A 22623-nucleotide genomic window follows, 5' to 3' on the forward strand; every position below is an offset into this window, starting at 1 on the left:
TTGGACTTTCCACAGGGCAGGGAACCCTGCATGCCCCTCAGACTGGAGAGGGAGGAGGAGAGGAGTGGGGGGAGGGGGAGAGGAGAGGGAGAAGGGGGGAAAAGGGAGACGGGGAGGGAAATGGGAGGCGGGGAGGAGGCGGAAATTTTTTTTCAATAAAAAATCATATTAAAAAAAAGAAATGCATTAGCAGACATTTTACAGTTGTCTTGCGAGTATGCACAAGACAAGTAATTATGAGAAAACATAAAAATGATCTGTGTATTGCCATGAGGCTGTGGCTTACTGGATAAAGTTCTGGCATCTGTCTCTAACGGGACAACATGGCTTCTCCCTAAACTCTGTCTTCTTTCTCCTGGCATTCAGTTTATTTTTCCCTGCCTAGCTCGATTACTTTGCCCTATTACAGGTCAAGATAATTTCTTTATTAACCAATGAAATTCATAGCATACAGAAGGAAATCCCACATTACCTTCCCTTTTCTGTTTATAAAAAGGAAGGTTTTAACTTTAACATAGTAAAATCACATATAAAAAACAGTTATCAAGCAAAATTACAGTTACAATATTCATATCTCCTTTTTCTTTTATCATAACTAAGAAAAACTATAACTATCCATTCTTCAACTCCATAAAAGATTCCAGAAGGATATAATATTACCTAAGTAAACAGGAAGTGCATTATAAGCAACTTCCAAAACTCTGGAAATGACAGAGACATCTCACTGCCTGGACAGTTATCCATCTTCTGTCTACAGGCCCATAGTGTCTTGCAGACTTTTCCATAAAGCAGGAAATTTCAAAGAGAGTTCCATCTTTATTGGCAGTGTGTCAGTCACTTTTTTCTGGGTCCTGCAGAATGTCTTGCAGACTCTTTCATGAAGCAGGAACCCCAAAGGACTGTCTCTTTTTCTTTAGGCAACTTCAGAAGTCATTTCTCTGTGGGTCCTGCATGTCCATCTCATTAAGCAGTCCAGTCAAGAGCAGTTTCAAGTCAGTGGTTAACCAACTCTGTAAAAAGCTTCTTCAATGTCCATCATCCTCTTGAAGTAGATTGGTACAGCCAGGAGCAGATGTGTCTCACTGTCATGAAAAGTCCTAAGTTCTTAAAACATTTTAAATGACATATTCTGAAGGTAAACAAACATTTATAAACAATATTTGGAAATTTAGGTGTCATTCTCTCCAAACTGTTTCCTGCTTTTTGTTTGGTGAAGTAATTTTGGGGGTGTTCATGGTGACCTTTCAGGGGGTCTTGGTCCATCAAACTACATTGGTCTGGAAGGATTCCACAGGTTCTTATCCTCTGTGGGAACAAAAGAAGAACCTTTTTTCCAAAGCAACATGTCCTTAGACCCAATTTCTGGAATCAAGATACCTCTATAATATACATGCTGGTTTAGCTTAGCAGTCCATACAATGAAATATACTATTTTTTATCTCTCTCCCAAGCCTATGTACATTTATCCCACATTGAGACCCATTTAGAGGTCTTTTTCATCTGAATTTGTCTTTATTGTGCATCTGTAATCTTTTTATGACCAGAACTGCTTTTATGTCAAGACATTAAGCAGTTTGTAACACACTGCTTACAAATCCATTGCAATGTTTGGCTTCCTGAATTAAGTAGAGTTAGACGTGACAGCATGGCCCAGAAAGCTGCTGTTTCAGGTAGCTTTTTTTTCTGTTATCACTAAATCAGGAAAATCTTTCTTAAAGAAGCCATGACATTAAATTGTGCTCAACTCTTTTTTTTCCTAGAATTCCTTCCCACACTCTCTCAGGTTTTAAGTGGATTTTAGTCAACCATGGTTGTGAACAAGTGGCCTCATACAACAATATTATTCACTAATGGCTTGGAAAATTTGTTTATTAATTCATTTATCATTTAGTTGTCAAACAATTTGCCACAGAAATCCTCAGAAAAATTGTTGTAGGTGTGATAATCTTTATTGGCCAGCAGGCAGAGTCATTCTCCTTGTGACTGCTGAGATTTTATGGTGTAATAACAATGATTGGGAAGCAGGTACCACAGGAGAAGTATTCAAGCAGATTGCCCCAGGCTGACCCAGGTCTGAGTCAGGATTCCAGAACTGACCTGTCAATTCACAAGTTACTTTCTTAATTAAAGTTCCATGTCTCCACAGGTTTCTTTAAATTTTCAGTGCCCTTGTAAGTGTTTCTCTTCTTGAGACTTCTGGGAACTCTTGGAATGTAAAGACCTCAAGAAGGAAACCTGGTCCAACAGCCTTTGTGGCCTCCATGAGGCAGAGGTTGAAAACAAACACAAGGGATGTCTGCATGTTCTTGAAGGCAATAGCCTTCAAGTGAGTTCAAAGGACATCACCTGGGTCTCATTTGCTTTGGTAAAGAATCAGAAAGCTTGCCAGGCGGTGGTGGCACACACCTTTAATCCCAGCACTCGGGAGGAAGAGGCAGGCGGATCTCTGGGAGTTCGAGGCCAGCCTGGTCTACAAGAGCTAGTTCCAGTACAGGCACCAAAGCTACAGAGAAACCCTGTCTTGATAAACCAAAGAAGAAGAAGAAGAAGAAGAAGAAGAAGAAGAAGAAGAAGAAGAAGAAGAAGAAGAAGAAGAAGAAGAAGAAGAAGAATCAGAAAGCTTTATTTTAATCACACTGTTCTTAACCTAAAGTTTGAGCCTAACAAGCTCTGAGACTATCTTTCATATCATCAAAGATTCAGTATAGTTATTTGCATTTGGCTTTTCAATAGAAATAAAACAAACCAAATCTTCTCTTAAGGCCTTATTTTCAAGATCAGTCAGAGTAAAATACTTCCTAGATAATTTTATAATATTCAAGGTACTGGTTAAATTATTCCTATTCAAGTAGTTGTGTGTATGTGTGTATGCATTTGTGTATATACAATGTTATGTGTGCAGGTACAGATGCACAAATACAGGTGTGCATATTATGGAGTCCATGAGTCAATACTGAATGTCTTCCTCTGGAATGTTCCACTTTAGGTTTTATAATAAAGTCTCTTTACTGAACTTGTCAGTTGTTTATTTGGTTAGTGTACTGGGTCAGCACACTGTTGTCTGGGTCCTCCCAGTGTTTGGTTACAGGCAGGTGCAGAGAAGTCCAGATTTTTACTTGGTTGCTAAGTATCCAAACTGAATGTCACAAACTTAGGAATCAAACATGCTCCCTACTGAACCACTTCCACAGCTGTCCTGAACAGTTTTGTATCAACTTGATACAGGCTACAGTCATTTGGGGAGAGGGAACCTCAACCGAAACTACGTCCCAAGGAAATTGACTGATGGTCTAGCCTGTGGTGCAGTTTCTTGATTAATGCCCGCTATTGGAGGGCCCAGTTCACTGTGAGTAGACCCTTCCTGGGTTGTTTAAGAAAGCAGGCAGTGCAAACCATGTAGAGCAAAGCAGGAAGCAGCTTCAAGGTCTCCACATCTGCTCCTGCATCCAGGTTGCTGCCATGGGTTTCTGCCCTGACTTCCATCAGCAATGAACCATGATATAAAAAGAACTGTGAGATAAAATAAACTCTTTATCCTCTGAATTGCTTTCAGTCCTGGTATTTTATCATAGTAGTAGAAGCTCCGAGTAAGACACTCCAGGCTTAAGAGAGGCTTTTCATACGAATGCTTTGTTACAGTTCAGTAAGTAGTTAAAAAGTGTAGTGATAGGAGCTAGCAGGCCTGCTTTTTGTCCCGCCTGGCTCCTGCATGGCTAGCTTTATACCCGAAATAACAACACACAAACTATATTCTTTTAAACACTGCCTGGCCCATTATATCTAGCCTCTTCTTGGCTAACTTTCATATCTTGATTAACCCATTTCTATTAATGTGTGTAGTACCATGAGGTGGTGGCTTACTGGGAAGGATTCTAGCCTACATCCGTCTCGGGTCAGAGAATCACGGCAACTGCATCACTGCCTTCTACTCAGCATCCTGTTCTGTTTACTCCACCTACCTAATTTTCTGTCCTATCAAAGGGCCAAGGCAGTCTCTTTATTAACCAATGAAAATAACACATAGGCAGAAGACCCACCTGCATCAAAAAAGCTGTCTGTTTTAATATTTTAATAATTTAACAACTATCCGACTACTGGGTTGTCTTGTCCGGCATTGATATGCAGGCTGTGTCTAATTTTTTGTAATTTATCATGCCTCATTTAGTTTATATCCCTGGAATGGCAGCTTTTTTATCTTTATTTTTTCTTAAGGGAAATGGAAAAGGCAGAGATCTGGGGGACAGGGGAGGTAGGTGGAGGAACTAAGATGAGTGGAGGGCGGTGAAACTGTAGTCAGGTTGTAATGTAAGAGAGAAAAAAAAAGGAAAAACAATTCAGCCTCAGAAATGAATAAAAAAGAATGACTTGTTATGTCTGTAAATAATTTAACAACTCTGTTACCTTGGAAAGATGGCAGTAAGATATTTAAGGCATAAGCATCTGGAAACCATCAGAAGAACAGCATGGCCAAACCTGGGAATAGGATTCCAACTCATGGCGCAAGATGCTTTTCCAAGATCAAGGTATGGTGTGTTTGAATGCATGCATGTACATATGCATGCAAGCTTTGACATTGCATCATTCCAGCAGAAAAGCCATTTTACCCAATTTGCTGTTAATTTCTTGCCTTAAAGGAGTTGGTTTTATAATTAGGGATGTCTGATCAGGATGATCCATCCAGGATGCTTTAGAGGATGTTAAAGGAAGATGGTGTTTCAAATGTTTAGGTTTGCATTAAGTTGTGGATTTTAGTCTGAGTTCAGAGGTCAGAACCCCAGAGCTCAGTCCTCAGGGGTCCTTGACAGAAGGTCAGGGGTCACAAGTGCTCTGCTAATTGATATGCAAAGATGACTTCATGACCTAGCCTGACAAATATTTTCTGCAAACTTTGGCAATACTACAATCCTTGTTTTATAATATAAAAAGTATAGCTTGTTAGCTGATGATTTTCAATATTTTAGAGACAAATTGTCATTCTCATAGTTCTAAAAGCTTTTTTTTGCGTCACCAAATGTGAATGCGCATTAACGCAGGGAATGTGAGCACTGGCCAAAGTCATCCTATTACAATGATTTACCATATTCACATGTAGTGGCTGCCATACACTAATGTAAAAGACAGGAGGCCTCAGACTCAGGCCTGGAAAGTGTTTTTTTTTTTTTTTTTGTTTTTAAATTCAACATTTTATTTTGCTTTATAAATAATACCATTCAAAATTTCCACCTCCTCCCCTCCTCCCATATCCCTTACACTCCTCCCTCTTCTCCTCTTCCAGTCCTAAGAGAGGGCAGGGTACCCTGCCCTGTGGAAGTGCAAGGTGCTCCCCCCTCCATCCAGGTCTAGGAGGGTGTGCATCCAAATAGACTAGGGTCCCAAAAAGCCAGTACCTGCAGTAGAATCAAATCCCAGTGCCATTATTATTGGCTTCTCAGTCAGCCCCCATTGTCAGCCACATTCAGAGAGTCTGATTTGATCACATGCTCATTCAGTCCCAGTCCAGCTGGCCTTGGTGATCTCCCCTTAGATCAGTCCCACCGTCTCAGTGGGTGGACAAACCCCTCGCGGTCCTGACTTCCTTGCTTATCTTCTCCCTCTTTCTGCTCTTCAAGTGGACCTTGGGAGTTCAGTCCAGTGCTCCAATGTGGGTCTCTGTCTCTATCTCCATCCATCAACGGATGAAGATTCTGTGATGATAAAGTGTTTTTACCTCAGTGTTATAAGTACTTTGCAGGAAGTAAGTGATACTAGGCCTGGCTTGATTGTTTGAAACCTCAAATCCCATGCACACTGACACACTTTCTCCAACAATGCTAAGCCTCTTGATAATGCCACTCCCTGGAGGCCAGGAGGTTATTTCTATTAAAAAAAAAAAACTACCACTGTTACTTTGGAGATTAACTACAGTAGATATTGGTGAGAAGGTTATGAAAAAAATTTAAAATCATGACTTTACAGCACAAAATTTAGAAGTAATTGTTTAAAAATAGTTTTCTCTGTATTTAGATCTATCTTAAATGCTAGGGTAGCCAAATATTCTATAGTGACAAATTGGAAGCTCTGCTTCCTAAAGTTAGAAATATAAATCATTAACAAAGGTGTTCCTAGCCAGGGTAAATCATGACCTTCATGGACTTTGATCATTCACACACTGGTGACCTCATTAGATTCCAGTGGTTAGTTCTAACCCAGTGGCTCCACAGATGACCCTAGTTAATGTATATGGAACAACAACAACAAAAAAAAAACCAACCCAAAACTCATGAACTTTAGCAAAGGACTACAAGTAATGAAGGTGTTGGGGGAGAAGGCAAAGAGAGTAGGAGAGTAATCATCAAAATGGACCATGTATATAGAAAATCAACAAGCAGTGACTTAGTCAATAAAATTTATTACTGAAAACAAAGGAAAATATCTCAAGGGGGTGGGGAGACATCTCAATCAGTAAAGTGCTTGCCTAAGAAGCAGGAGAACCTGAGTTCATTCCCCAAGCCGACATATAAACTAGGCATGGTGACACTAACTGAAATTCCAGTGTGGGGGAGATGGATACCCAGCCTTGCCACCCGGGTGAATTCCAGACAGGTGAGAGTCCCTGTTACTAGAAGTATTTACAACGACTGAGGAATTGCACCTACAGTTGTCTTTTGTCTTCTCATGTGCATATACATACATAAACTCATCCCTCATAAGCATACACACACTTACACAAAGAAATGAAAGAGAATACAAAAAAGAAATTCATTAGGAGGAAGGAAAGGACTGCTCTAGGAGTGTTTGCTTCAGACTCTAGCGTGCTGAGGTGAACAGTCAGCAGGATTGGCTTTATAAATGCAGACATTATGTAGCAGTAGACTGGAGCCACATGGACATTGATTTCTTTTACTTTCTGTCCACAACCGAGTACTTTAGAGAAAGAGCAATTTGTTCACTACCTGCTTAGTTTTCTTCTTTAAAACATAAATTAAATAAATGATCTCCCAAGCCTGATTACTTTCTTTTTAATTTTGTAGACCTTGCTTTAAAATATAGTACCTGAATTATGAAACTCAGGAGAAAGTAATCATGTATCAATCACATCCTCTCAAAGATTTGCAGTGGGAAGGGGAAACATCTCTGCTAATGTCATGTAGAGTTAAAAGACACACTTCTAGAGGTAGAATTGCATTATCTTAAAGTTGTACAGCACTTTTGAGCTATATACACTGAACTTGGTGTTCACATTTTCCAGTTCTTTGTTTTGCATATATTTTGCTCCAGTTTACCCAAATTAATTGGTACTCGTGGCAATAACTTTACAAGCAGTGTACCCTAACCTAACACAGGATGATTTGCCTATTAGTTCAGATGTGATTGTACAGAGGTTTCAGAAGCTGGGATAGTGACATTTGACATCAACCTACTGCAGGAAGATAAGTTAAGGGAAACAGTAATGCATTCACTACATCATTCAATTTAAGGTTATTAGTCATAGGCAGGTGGTGAGGAGTCTTATTTGTATATAGCCACATTTTATCCTGCACACGAGGGACCCCAAAATGTTCTGTCCTGGGTTTACATGCCACAAACACCACTTGGTCTACTGAGATAAAGGGTTATAGGACACATTGACTCAGAAAGAAAAATAAGACAGGTCACTTTACTGTAACTATTGATTCCAGTAGTGAGAACATAGCTTATTTTTGTCAGCAATGTAGACAAAGTGGACAAACGCTTGAACTGGTCAAAGATACCCAGAGACCTGTAAATACTTTGGAGAGAGCATAGTAGGTTTGCTTCAGAAGCAATGCTGTGGTGCAGTTCTATGTTCTATTTCTTAAGGACAACACTTGTTCTGTAGATAACAGTATAATGCTGGAGACCCATCAATAGCCATGTCTTACACAGAATAACTCCATGTCTTTCTGTATGAATAAGATACACTGATACAAGAGCTAGGCCATATCCATCTACAGGACCCACCACTACTACCCAACTATTCGAACCCTGCCTGCATTTTCAGAGTTAGGACAACATGACAGAGTAGAGATTACACTTTATAGTTTTTTCCGTTTTCAAGGTTTTTTAATGTTGATATAATCCCCACCTCATGGTAGATGCTGTTTTGCAAGTTGATGGCAGACATAGAATCAGAATACGAGGTTCTGACCTTTTCTTAAATGTTTTTCTTCATAGATGTTTCTGTTGGCAACAGCATGTGCATATATATCCAAATCACTATCAGGAACTTATATGAGTTCCATGCTCACACAAATAGAAAGACAATTTGACATTCCCACAGCTATAGTTGGACTGATCAATGGGAGCTTTGAGATTGGTGAGTTATTTTTACACTTACTTACTGTTATATATTGATATTCTCTTCTTATTTCCTGCATTTGCTATTTCATCTGACTGAAATATATGCTTCCTGTTGTGATTAAATAACCTGGTTGGAAGGAACCACTTATTTAAATATCCTTGTGATGACATTTTATTATTGCCACGTACCCTGACATGGTCCCTCTTTTCTGACAAGTAGCAGAAAATTTAGAGTATTAATATCTAATTCTACCACTTCATAATTCAAAGAAAAGCTAAAGGCTTTTCTTTGGCATTTTAGAGGTTTCTGCAGGAGCCTGGAGAAACTGGTGTTCTTAAGGAGAGAGCAAATGCTTCTTCTACCCCGCTGTGTCTCTGAGGTTGCCAGCTTTCCATTTCTACACCTTAAGGAAGACTAAGATGCTTTCCTGTGTTTGAGTTTTGTCAGACACACTTCCTAAGAAGAATAAATGAACTTTAGGCCATCTTTAGGTGATGAACTCATATATGAGAATGCAAAGGGTGAAGGAGGGAAAGATGTCTTCTATAAACAAAGTGACCTGGAAGTTTTTTGTTCTTAGTTTTTACTTCCTTTAAGGTAAAATTATTTTTAATGTTTTAAATCAAAACATGTAACGGCGTAAGCGAATGCAGACAGATTGTTAAAATATAGACAACTTTAATGGAGGAATAGACTTACAGACCACCATTTTTGCAGAGACCAGGAAAGCAGAAGCGAGGGCTGGGAGCATGCTTGCCAAATTTATAGGCAAACTTTAGCCTGAGGCGAACAAGCCCCCTAAGGGGTAGGACTTATTCCTACAAAAACATCAAAGAAAGTAGGAATTGTGAAGTAGCTAACACATACCTAGGATGCTTCATCTTGTCTACCAGGATCAAGCTTCTTAAAGTCTTCCGCCTGTGTTCTCGACCTTCACAGTAGTCAGGATGAATGCCTTACGTAAGCTTTTCACAGACTCAGTTATGCTCTAGTGTGTTAGATGCAACAAAGGCAGTTTGTTGTTTTTCCAAGGTCCTATGGAACACATTGTGCTAGGGAAGACGATCTCTTAAAGGGGCAAAGGTTATCCGGGAGGAGAAATGGACAGGTAAATGTGAAGGGGAGATGTGTACAGAGGGTGAATCATCAAATAGCTTGTGTGGGGATCAAGTCAGCCCTGTATTATGAGAAGGGGGAAGTTGTTAGAACATGAGCCTGGAAAAGTGTGCAGGGATGAAAAATGGGTAGAGACTGTGGCTTGCTCTAAAGTATGTCTTCTATCCCTTATGTGGCAGAAAGCCAGTATGGGGTTGGAAGAGGGTCATGATTTTTCTATGTTAAGGACTCCTATTGAAAACCCAATACTACCTATTTTAGGATATTTTAATTGCACAAAATGAAACTATATAGGTAAAGAGGAAGCCAGTTGTTACACAAAAGCAACAGAAATGTTAATGCCAGTTAATGATTATTGAAAACAATTTTCTCCCAATTCGCAGAAAACGACTTTATGGACAACTAATTTCTGTGAACTCTGTGGTTTTTAGAATAAAAGTTAAAAAGTCTTGTTTAAATTAGAAAATATTAACTCCCCCATCAGCAATAGATGTGATAGATGACTTGGGGGAAGTCTTAAGTAGAAATAGTTGTGAGAAGAAGGAATTCACATTGGCCAATGAATGCAGCATTTGGTGGGCATTTCCCCAGGTAGTTTTACAAGCAACCTTCCCCTAGCCTGGACTACATCTTACATTTCCCCATACCTTCCCTTCAATTATTGAGGGCCACCAAGGCAACATAAAATGTAATCTAAACCTAGTGTGAGGAGGAAATGCTTTTCATTTCAAACAATAGAGATTTCAGATAAGAGCCAGTGTATGCATACTGGTACAGTCATAGACTACAAAGAAGCCCAGAGAGCTCAAAAACTGGCTGTCCCAGGACATTACCTTCTGAATGATGACCTCAATGACAGGGACTTTCGACAAAGAAAGGGTAATAAGGATATGGAAGTGGGGTGCAAACCATTCAAAATAATGCATCACCTCTTCTACTTAGCAGAATAGAGAGAAATAGAATTGGAAGAAAACAAAGTCTTCATATATCTTTTAAGTATTTGAGATCACTTAGAGATTTACAAAGTCATCAAAGAAGGGTGTTTGAGTTTTCTGATTTTTCTTTATCTATTATATGAGCAGGGTAAATAGTCTACATCAAACTAAAAATATATGGTTTGAGGAAAGCTTACTTAAGTTGCTTCTTTTTTTGTGAATAATGCTTATGATTGAGCCTAGAGCCTTCTATACATTCGACAAGCATTCTACCACCCTATTCTCAGACCCTTTATTTATTTTTTATGTTGACAAAGTTCTTAGTAAGGTGACCAGGCTGATCTTGAACTCACTCTGTAGCACAGGCCAACCTTGATCTTGCAGTCTTCTTGTCTTAGCCACACTGTGATTGGGGACGGCCAGACTATGACACCAAGACACACTTGTACTTTCTTTTCTTAAGCATGTTTATCAAAGGCCTCTCTGTCAGAATAGGGCTTCCCTCTGAGGTTCTTTAAACCAAAGCTTTCTCCTAAACCACAGAGATGAGTTTTTATGTTGATTTTTTTGATTCTGGTAATCTCATCCTAAGACCGAGTTGGAGGTTTAACACTGACTTTCCCTGTGTTAACAGTATTTGGTCTGAGGGAATATGTAGCATTAGAAGTACATGTTCATCATGGCCATGTTGAGTCATAAAGAGGTTTTTAAATAGTCAAAATAGTTCCATTTGACTCTGAATAGAGCAGTCATAAAAGGAGAGGTCAGGGATGACACGTCCTTCTGTATCCATTATCAAGGGCTGAATAATTCCTAATAGAGGACTTAATATTAACCAGAATGGAGGAGAACCTTACAGGGTCACAACTGATATATATCTATTTAAAGGAATAAGTCACAAAACAGTCCCACACCAGTTTGGAATTATGATTAATAAAAGGATTATTTATTTAAAGGGAAAAACTTACAGATCACCATCCTAGACAACAGCATTCTGCACTACCAGGAAAAGAGTCTGGTAGCTAGAAGCAGAGTCTAAAGCAAGAGAGGGATTGGCTATAGCTGCTTTTTCAAGCCAAAGAGACCATGCCCAAGTGGGCTGGCATCTTAAAGGCTATTGGCTGAAGGGGTGGAAGGAGCTCCCACACACAAACCTCGTAGACACCCATCCCTGTATTCTTAAGGAGGTTGTTAAACAACGAACCCTAAAGTACAAATGTTTGAGAGGCTATGGACTAAGATCTGCTAATACTTTACTGAAACAACATTCTTTTTCCCCTCTCCTAGGAAACCTTTTGTTGATTATATTTGTGAGTTATTTCGGAACAAAACTGCACAGGCCTATCATGATTGGTGCTGGATGTGGAGTTATGGGCCTAGGGTGTTTCATAATATCACTACCTCATTTCCTGATGGGCCGGTGAGTATCCCAGTTTTTGATGATGTTTTAGTTTGAACTTTCACTTACAGGAAATGAGGCTCAGAATTTTCTCTCTGGGAGGAGCAATGCTCCCCCAAAGTACAGAATGCTAATATGGAAATTAGAAGATATAGTCTCCACATGGCTGGTATGATTTGTGAATCTTGTGACCTTTGGGTCCATTTCATGTCTCATCTAATCCATTGGTGAAGTGCAAATTTGAAAAACCACTTTCATGAAGTTGGGACACCTGAATGGATTCTCTGAATCTGCCAAAGCTTGGGATGACTTTTAAACACTCCAGTTACCAGAGGTCTACAGTTTGACATATTCAGGGGTCAGCAAGGTATAGCCCTTGTATTCAAGACTTATTTTCATTTTCATGTTTACTATTGTATCATAATATAGAAAAGTATAAATGTGAATTATGTAATTATCCCTTTTTCCATTTCCTGCTTTCTTGGGGAAAGTTTTTACTTCTTTCTTCTGTTTGCTTGTGTCTTATTACTTTTTAGTACCTTAATATCAAATGATATACAAAATAATTTTTTCTACCATAGAATCATGCTATTCTTTGTTATAGAACTCAGTTTTTATCCAGGTTCAAAACTTAGCTCATTTTGCAACATTTGATAGACTTCATCTGAGTCTCTCATTATCTCACAAGGCCCCCATTGGCTGGCAGTGAACAGCCCTCAACACAGGTCAGAAAGTTCACTTTTGTCCCAGGCATGCCTTTTGCTGTTGTCTGCTGTTCTTTGCCTGCCTCTGAATGTAAACCTCTGGACCATCCCAGTGCCATTTCCTTGTAATTCTCTATCATTCTTTTCCTTATGAATTTGACTTCCTTTCCCATCTACTTCTTTCTCCTGTCTCCCCCTATTCTTTTTCATTATTTCTTTTGTTTATCTTTCTTTTTGTTTTTAAGATCTTTCATCAACTTTATGTATGTCAGTGTTTTACTCACATGTATACATATGCACCATGTGTGCATCTTGTGCCCACAGATATCAGAAATGTGTCTAATTCCCTAGAAATGGAGTTAGAGATGGTTGTCAGCTACCATGCAGGTGCTGGAAAAATGAACCCGGATTCTCAAGAGCAATGCAACAAATTCTCTTAACTACTGATTGATATCTCCAGTTGCTCTTTCCTATTCTTTTTTGAGACAGAGTCTTGCTATATAGCCCAGGCTGCCATGATATAGCTCAGACTGGCCTTAAACTTTTGATGATTCTCCTGCTTCAGCCTCCCAACTGTAGGCACTTTTGATATTTTTGGTGTTAGCAATTTTGATCCCAAGAGTCATTGTCAGGTAATGGATTCTGTCAATTCTTATTATGATATTGTAAGCAGAATTTTCTTGTCCTGACTGCCTGGTCCCAAATAATCTCTCAGAGGCTTATGTTAATTAAAAATTCTTTGCTGAAGGCTCAGGCTTATTGCTAGCTAACTCTTGTAAGTTAACCCGTATTCCTTATCTATGCTCTGCCACATGGTGGTACCTTTATTATCAAGGCATCTTCATCTCCTGCTCCCTTTACATCTGGCTGGTGACTCCTCTCTCCACCATTCTCCTTCCCATCATCCTTAGTTTGGTTGTCCACTTATGCTTTCTGCCTTGTGGCCCATTAGAGTTTTTTAAAATCAATATGAGTGACAAATCTTTACAGTGTACAAGAATATTTTTTCCATAGCATTTCTCCATTTTTGCCTAATTAAAAAGAGAGGTTTTAATTTTATGTTTAAAGTTAACTTTAAGATTATGTACAACAAAACAGTTATGAAGTGAAGAAGGATGCTTAAAATAAATCCCACACTAGTTCAGAATTGAGAATAATAGATGGTTTTTTATTTAGAGGTAGAGTCACAAGTAACAATCCTTCTGCTGGATACTATGGGCCAGTAGGCTGAAGATGGATGACCCAACGGAACAGAAGAACTTTGGGTGACTGTCCAGGCAGTGAGATATCTCTGTCATTTCTAGAGTTATGAAAGTTGCTTACACCATTCTTCCTGTTTACTTCTTTACTATTATATCCTTCTTGAGTCTTTGATGGAGTTGAATATTTTATAGTTATAGTTTTCCTTAGTTATAATAAAAGATAAAGTATATATAAATATTATAACTGTAATTCTTGCTTGACAAGTGTTATATGTAATTTTACTATGTTAAAGTTAAAGTCTTCCTTTTTGTTTAAAGAGAAAAGGGGAAATGGTGTGGGAGGCCCTTCTGTCTATGTGTTGCTTTTATTGGTTAATGAATAAAAAAACTGTCTTGGCCTGTTGATAGGGCAGAACTTAGGTAGGTGGAGAACACTGGAATGAATGCTAGGATGAAAAAGGCAAAGTCAGAGAGAAGCCGCGGAACCACCAGAGTCAGCCATGCCAAAACTTTAGCCGGCAAGCCACAGCCATGTGGCGATACACAGATTAATGGAGATGGGTTAAATTAATATGTAAGAGTTAGCCAATAAGAAGCTAGAGCTAATGGGCCAAGCAGTGTTGTAATAGAAGCGGCGAAGCTGCATCCCTGGCACCCGGCCGCCAGCACGGCTAGCTTTATCTGAAATAATTACATGGAAACTGTATTCTTTTAAACACTGCTTGTCCCATTAGTTTTAGCCTCTTATTGGCTAGCTCTTACATATTGATCTAACCCATTTCTAATAATCTGTATAGCCACGAGGTGGCGTACCAGGGAAGATCTTAACCTGCTGCTGTGTTGGGTGGGAGAATCATGGCGACTGCCTGACTCGGCTTCTTTCTCCCAGCATTCTGTTCTGTCTACTCTGCCTACCTAATTTTCTATCCTATCAGGCCAAGCAGTTTTCTTTATTAGTTAACCAATAAAAGCAACAGATAAGATACAAGACCCACCTCCATCAAAGCAGTGATTTAATTAGTACAGTTTCTGTGTGATTATTTTGGGTCTAAGTTAGCCAGGAGGCCAGGAAGAACAAGTAGCCCCTCCTTGTAATAATCAAGTAAGAATTACAGTTACAATATCCAGTCTATTTGTATTTGACAAAATTAGAGAAAAATACTCTATTTTCTATCTTATCATTGTGAGTTCAAAGTTTTGTACCTAATTTATCTTTTGTCATAAATAAATAAAGTTCTAACTATAATTATCTAGTCTTCAACTCCATCAAAGACCCCAGAAAAGTAAAATGTTACCTAATGACAGGGACAACAGACTGCTTGGACAGTCACCCCAAGTTTCTCTCTAACATTGGGGCATTCATCTTTGGCCCATCTGCCTAGTATGTCTGGCAGACTTTTCTTAGAAGCAGGAAATTTTGAAAGACAGTTCTACATCATCTTGGCAAAGTCTGATAGACACTTTCTTTTGTGTCCTGTTGATCCAGTTTGGACAGTAACTCTCAGCAATTGAGGCAAGGGTGGTTTCTTTGCCCACATGTCCTGTTTGTATTATAAACAAAGCAAACTCCATGTGGAGTTTCTTCAGTGCCCATCATCTTCTCTGAAGTAAATTAGTGCTACCAGGAACAGATGTGTCTCATTGTCATGAAAAGCCATAGGTTACCATATTCTATAGGTCTTTGAAGTGATTTAAGATTATCTATTTAAATATACCTGAGTATGACTTTTAAAACATACCTAACAAGACTGTAAGTTTGACTATTAGAGATAACTACTACACTGCATTTCTTAATTATATATTACATTTTTAAATGAGCTTCATAAGCACAATATCCTAAACAAGAGTAGAAATATACATATAATGAAACAAAAATAACTTTAAATATGTATCAATAAATGTTGTAGGTCAAGCGGTGGGCTGCTTTCTGGCTGTCCCGGCTCCGCATGGCTATCTTTACACCCGAAATAATTATGCGGAAACTGTATTCTTTTAAACATTGCCCAGCTCATTAGTTCTAGCCTCTTATTGGCTAATTCTCACGTCTTTCTTTAAGCCATTTCTAATAATGTTTGTAGCACCACGAGGTGTGGCTTACCAGAAAAGATCTTAACCTGCAACCTGCATCTGTGTCAGATGGGAGAATCATGGCAACTGACTGACTCGGCTTTCTTCCTCCCAGAATTCTGTTCAGTCTACTCCGCCTACCTAATTTTCTGTCCTATTAAAGGGCCAAGGCAGTCTCTTTATTTAACCAATGAAATTAACACAAAACAGAAGACTCTCCCCCATCAAATAAATTAAAATCCGAACCAATGTAAAATAGTCTGACATTAATAGATGTTTTCTGGATTAAAGTAGAGTCAAAAACATATTCTTTTATCCTATCATTTCTATATCCTATCTCCCTATTTTCCTTTAGAAAGAGATCTTTGAATTTAACTCTTTTGTTTTGTTTATTTTTTTTTCTTTTACTATGAGCCCACATATTGGGTGCTGGGTGAAGTGTAAATCTAATTAATAGCAACCAGGAGTCAGATATTGGGGTAAAAACCTGATCAGAGAACCAACAGAACCAGTGACTTCCTACCTCTGCAGTCCCTCTGATCCAAAAAAGCTGAGATCCTGTCCCCACCTCACCTTATCACTTCCTGTTTCTTCTTTGTATAGACCTCCAGACTTCTATGGTTAACTAGTGGATAGTTCTACCATTTTACTCTAAGCCAGCATTATTTATCAGGATAAAATTAAATTAGCACACAACATGACATAATGTCTTTTTATCTGTTGGAGTTAATGAACACACAGGACAATGATTGTTTTAATTCTCAGAAAGGAAAAGTGGAAACAGCTCAGAGAACATAGAGCAGCTATCTTTATTTGTTGTGTTGTTTTGTGTCTCTTTAAAGCTTTTATCTTCTCAATTCTATTTTAGTAAGTCTCTTTATTTTTCTTTCTTTTGTTTTCTATACCACTCCAATTATGTCTAGGAAACTGTTCTTTAAAAATCCCGGAGAGTTGACATTAGAGAGTCTGAAAGCTATGTCACCCACACATAAAGACTTCAGAACTAACTGTAAAGAAAGGGCACATTTTTGGTGATTATTAAGTTCTTTTGATGATATTGATAACTTGCTTTTATGCATTCAGTTTTTTATCTCTTTCTGTATTTTTTTTTTTGAGATAGGCTTTCATGAAACACAGTGTCCTCAGACTTGCTGCAGAGCTGAGAGTGGTCTTGAGTTTTTCATTCTCACATCTCCACTTATTAAGTGCTAGAGTGACAGTCACAGGCCATCACACCCAGGTTAGAATGACTGCTGTGAAGACATACCTGCATGGGCTCTGGATGCTGCATTCAGGGAAGCCGGAGTCAGTGATCTGCAGATGCTCTCATTGCACTCAGGTCCTCACATTGAATGTTTCCTGTGTCCATACAGATACGAATATGAAACAACGATCTCACCTTCAAGCAACTTGTCCTCAAACAGCTTCTTGTGTTTGGGAAACAGAAGTCAGACCTTACTGCCAACACCAGATCCAGCAGGTAGACTAATGTTTCTTGTTGTTTTCTGATCAGGCACAGGGCCACAGAACATTCTTTTATGAGGGGCTTTGAATGTGACACTGGGCTTAGTAGGCACCTAAGATAAATGAACAATCTTTGTTTCCCTTTACAGGGAACAGAGTTGTCTAATAAAATAAAATACTCTGACTCCCGAGTTTGAATATACTAATTAAGACTCCTTTGTTTCTTAAAGCAAGTATTTAAAAAATAAGCCAATGATAGCCACTCCAGCACCATTGAAGAGTTAGTCCCTCAAGGGAAAACAATGTAGAAGAATACATTTAGACATATAATGAGATCTCTATTATTAGTCTAATTTGGCTTTCTTTTGCTATAATAAATCATGGACTAAAACCAACCCAGTTAGGAACGAGGTTATCTAGCTTACAAATTGTACCCAACCATGAAGGAAGCCAAGGCAGAAACATGGAGGGAGAGAACAAAGCAGAGAGGACCATCAATCTTTCATTGTGTCTTGCTCGGTTACATCTCTTATACAACATAGGCCAACCTGCCCAGGACTAGCACTGTCCACAGTGGTCTATGCCATCTTTCATCAGTTAACCAAGAAGAAAATGCCTCATAAAATTTATTCCTACAGGTTAATCTGAGGATGGCAGTTCCTCAGTTGAAATTCCTTCTTCTCAGGTATATCTAGATTTGTGTCAAGTTGACAAAAACTATCCATCACAGTGATTATGCAAATAGGAAATGTAGCCAGAAAGAAGCTTTCCCACATCTTGTACTGTGCACCCAATGCACCACGGGAAAGCAGGTGCCTATGTCACAAGCTCAGAATTCCTTGGTTACCCGGGAGATTGTTTTTCAATTTCCTTTTCCCTCTTTAACACAAAAAATACTTTACATTTCAACCAGACAGTGGTTCCCTCCCTTACTTCCTATGGGCTCATGCACTGTGGTCCTGGCTCCTGCCCTTCATAGGCTATATTAGTAATTTTTCCATCACTGTCATCAAAATCCCAAACAACTCAAGGGAGGACAGGTATGTTTTCACTTGCTGTTGTAGAGGGTTCAGCTCATGGTCACTTTGCCCCATGTTTATGGACAGAGTATCATGGTGAGATGAGGGTTGGGTGATGCTCTTCTTCACTTCCTTTTGGGCAAGAAGAATGGAAAATGAGATACAGGAAGTGATTAGATATAGCCTCTGTGGAATATGCCACTTCATGCTCAACTCCTCCAATTAGACACACCTCCTACCTTTCAGTAGTTATCAATACTGCTAGTACCATGACTTAATCAACAAATTAATTAACTATGTCAGAGTCATGGTGACCTGTGTCTGTACATGACTCACAGACAAAGTCAGATGTTGTGTCAAAGTACTGACTGTATGTCTTAATTACTTTCTTTGACTTTGATGGAGCTCTATGAACAAGGGAACTTATACAAGGAAGAGTTTATTGATGCTTATGGTTATAGAGAGATGCTTCTCACTCCTCCTAATACTGGGACTCTTTATACAGTTCTTCATATTGTTGTGACCCCATCCATAAAATCACCTTTATCCCTACTTTATAACTGTAATTTTTCTCCTGGTATGAATTGTAATATAAATATCTGATACCTCAGTGATTCTTTCAGGTGACCCACTCTTCCAGAGGGATAAGGAATTAATGGAAGCTAGAGCAGGAAACTAGGTACTCACATCTCAACTATAAGCATAAATCAGAGAATTGGAAGTAGGATGAGGCCTTAAGCTCTTGAGGCCTTCTCCAGCGACAGTCTTCCTCCATCTCCGCAAATAGCACCACCAACTGGAGACTAAGTAGTAAAGACTGGGGCCTCTGTGGGGCATATTCAGAGCACCACAGTATTCTCACAGAGGGCCCGATTGGTTCCCAGCACTCACATCAGGTTGCTCACAAGCTCCTGTCATTTTAGTTCTGGGGAATTTGGTGCCCTCTTCTGGCCCACTTGGGCACTTGCACACTCAGGGTGTACATCTGCTCATAAAGGTACACACATTTACATATACATTTTAAATAGTATTTTTAAAGTTGTTGATTTTTCAGTGGACCTGTGCAGATTTTGTCTGCTGTACCTGGGTCTGGTATCTGAGCACCTGAAAGAATGGGAAGAACTACAGTCTAATGCTGAGATGGCCTTACTTCAGTTACAGTGTACTTTTATACATGAATGAAACAATGAAAGTAATGTTCTAAAATGGTTGTTTGGGATCAGAAAAATATGACAGAAAAATGTAAATAATCATCAGTAAGCATATACTTAACAGATCCTCCCTTTCCAAAGATTTTCTCAGGACAGACCAATTTAAACACAGTTGCCTGCTACATATTATAGATTATAGATCATATCTGGGAAAGCATGAAACAAGGCAGAAGGCAACATCCAGATTCTAGATACACTGATCAGATTGGATTCTACAGCTGTGTTCTGACATCCAACAAGAATAAATATGCCTTATAAACCGAAGGTAATCGTTTGTCATAGGAGACATGAAATAATGTCTATGAACAATCCAGGGAATAAAATTCACTTGAGATAAAAGGATCTCTGTTTTTTTTTTTTTTAATCTGGAGCCTCTCTTACAGTTGCCCAAGTTATAGTACACCATACACCATTTTTTTGGCTGTGTTCTGACAAAAGTCACATATTCTGAATGACCCAATATATATCCTGGACATTTATTCTGGAGCTGTCTCAGCAGAATCACATCGGGCCAGAACATCTCCATTTTATGGTAAATCCATGTCACAGAATCTGCAGCAGTCTCAAAGACTTGGACCATCACTCCACAGGGAGTCTGTGGAGATCAAAAATAGCTTGAGAGACAAAGAGCAGCCATCTGTGAAGCTCCAAGTCACAGAAACTCTCTAAGCAAAGCAATATGAAACAGTGACCTCTATGCTAGCTCATGCTCACTTTTTGAACTGACCCTGGAAATCCATTCCTTGTGCTCCTTGTATTTTGGTGGATAAGTTAAAACCTCCCACATACAGAGTCCGAAGAAAGAACTTGAATTTTCCATTCAGCCTTAGAAGAGGGTTGAAAGTCTCCCTATGATCTGTATACAGAAATTATCATGTTTATCAAAGATAAGAATCTGAATTCCTAGAGAGGAAACTGATTTTACTTTAACCAGGAATAGGTAAGATTTAGACCTCAGGACCCAGTTGTGCTTAGGACACTTATGAACAGCCACCGACCAGTCCATACTTCAGGGTACATTGTCCTTCACTTCTCTGCAAACACAAAGTCAGCTCCCCTAGGGAGTGCAAGTTCATTTAGCTTAGAACAAACTTGGGAGGTGCATGAAATGTTCAAAGATTTCTGCTTTTGTCGTTCCATTTGCTTTGGCCTTGTTTTTGTTATTTCATTGATCAGTTGTTACTCCAACTGCCGGAATATTTAATTAAAAGGAAATGATAAAATCTAAGGAAAAGTACAGTTGCTATTCAGTTAAAATCCTGAATTTTTAGGGAATAATTGCAACTGTAGAGAATTCAAACTTCTGTCTTTGCTGTGTAAGGACATAATGAGTTGTCAGAGACGAATGCACACGTGTGTGCTTGCTTTCCTTCCTAAAAGTTATGGAGAAATGAGACAGTGCACACATTAACAAACCAGGTCCACTGGTTGATGGAAAACTGGCCTCCTGGAGGTGAGGAAAAGTCCAAGGTTTTACAGTTTGCCTGTTTCTATGGTGTAAATTCTCACAAGCAATGTGTTATCACTAAACACTGAATTGGGTAGAGATATCTATCTGTAGAGTCATCTCTCCAACCCAAGTGAGAATTGTCTCTAGAAAAGCACTTACACTCCATTGCTATGTATTCTTTCAAAATAAGTAGTAAGGGTGACTCATTGATTTCTAGAGAGCATTGCTGTGGAACATTATTTTAACTAGGAAAAGATGTGCTACATTTGTTTCTGCTGCCTTTGTTAATGATGTAAAGAGTTATACATTTATCTGTGCTGTATTTGTTTAATTATGTAAAGATGTGTTGAATTTGTTTCACCTTGCCTGCATAAGGCACCTTATTAGTCTAATAAAAAGCTGAAATGCCAATAGCTAGGCAGGAGATGGATAGGAGTGGTTGGTGGGCAGAGAGAATAAGTAGGAGGAAAATCTAGACTTGAACAAGAGAGATAAAGAGGGCCATGCCTGGGGCCAGAAGCCAGGAAGCTGCCAGCCAATCAGATCCTTGAGGAAGCAGGAAAGTAAAGTATACAGAAAGAAAGGTAAGAAGCCTCAAGACAAAAGGTAGATAGAAAGAAACAGGTTAATGTAAGTCGAAGAGAATTAACCAGAAATGATCCTAAGCTAGACCACACATTCATTAATAATAAGCCTTTGTGTGATGATTTGGGAGCTGGTTGGTGACCCAAAAGCAAGCCTGCTATGCAGCACAGTGACAGAAGCCACTGGATGGCTATCATGGGCTTGTGACCCGAGAAAGGCTTCTAGAAAATTTTGAATTTACTCTCAGTAACACTTAACTGTAACAATGCTCATGCAGTTTTCTCTTGTTTTAATGCAGAGTGCATGAAAGAAATTAAATCCCCAATGTGGATATATGTAATGGTAGGAAATCTTATTCGTGGAATTGGTGAAACTCCTATCATGCCCTTGGGTATTTCCTACATAGAAGATTTTGCCAAATCTGAAAACTCCCCTTTATACATTGGTAAGTTGGAAATTAAGCCTTGTCTTCATTTTAGGATAGCAGAGTTCTGGGAGGGTAGAAATTAATTATTGATTTGGATGATTGTGATTCCCAGAGCGGTGAGCAGAGTGCCATGTCACTATTGGTCATAAGATTGGTCAATGTGGGAATTAAATGGCAGATCCACACAAGCGGCTTCATCAAGCAGCTTCTCCCTCCGGAGATCCCTCTGATCTGCTGACTCTACAGTTCTCTGATGCTGCCACACTATCCCTAATCCATTAGAAATCCATCTTTATTTCCTGGAAAACATTCCTTAGATTCAATGGTTATTTCTATTTATTTTATTTTAGCTTCTCATTTGTTCATCTGTAAGTCATTACAACTTCATTTTGTTCACTTTGTGTTTGTAGTATTTAAAAAAGTATTTATACATTTTGTTCCCTCTCTGTCTCTACCTCTGTTTCTCCCACCCCCATGTGTTGGGGGAGGTCGCTAGTTTATTTCCCTCCACCCTGACCTGAAGTAGTCACACAGAAAACTGTGTTAATTGAAATACTTTTTGGCCAATAGCTTAAGCATATTTCTAGATAACTCTTATATCTTAAAATAACCCATTTCTATTAATCTATGTATCACTACATGGCTGTGGTTTACCGGGTAACATTCCAGTGGGCTGTCGTGGAGGCGTCTGTCTCCTGCAGGCAACTACATGGCTTCTCCCTGACTCTGCATACCCTCCATATAT

At 39.0% G+C, this 22623-nt stretch overlaps 1 protein-coding gene across 4 annotated transcripts in view; it reads left to right on the plus strand.

Annotated features, from left to right (window-relative positions):
- Positions 1-4463: 4463 nt before the first annotated feature.
- LOC126497319 (solute carrier organic anion transporter family member 1A5-like) overlaps positions 4464-22623 on the plus strand; it is a 68587-nt gene continuing 50427 nt past the window's right edge. The window contains exons 1-5 of one of the 4 annotated variants that reach the window (XM_050135286.1): positions 4464-4523; positions 8173-8314; positions 11638-11770; positions 17096-17202; positions 21750-21896. In XM_050135286.1, the coding sequence (XP_049991243.1) occupies positions 4464-4523; positions 8173-8314; positions 11638-11770; positions 17096-17202; positions 21750-21896 (589 nt within the window). Of the gene's footprint in view, positions 4524-8172; positions 8315-11637; positions 11771-17095; positions 17203-21749; positions 21897-22623 lie in introns of those variants that run through there. The other 3 variants (XM_050135288.1, XM_050135289.1, XM_050135290.1) reach the window with 3 other exon arrangements.

Source organism: Alexandromys fortis, unplaced genomic scaffold (genome assembly GCF_014885135.2).
Source record: "Alexandromys fortis isolate MF-2015 unplaced genomic scaffold, M_Fortis_MF-2015_v1.1 scaffold_21, whole genome shotgun sequence".
NCBI classification, from domain to species: domain Eukaryota; kingdom Metazoa; phylum Chordata; class Mammalia; order Rodentia; family Cricetidae; genus Alexandromys; species Alexandromys fortis.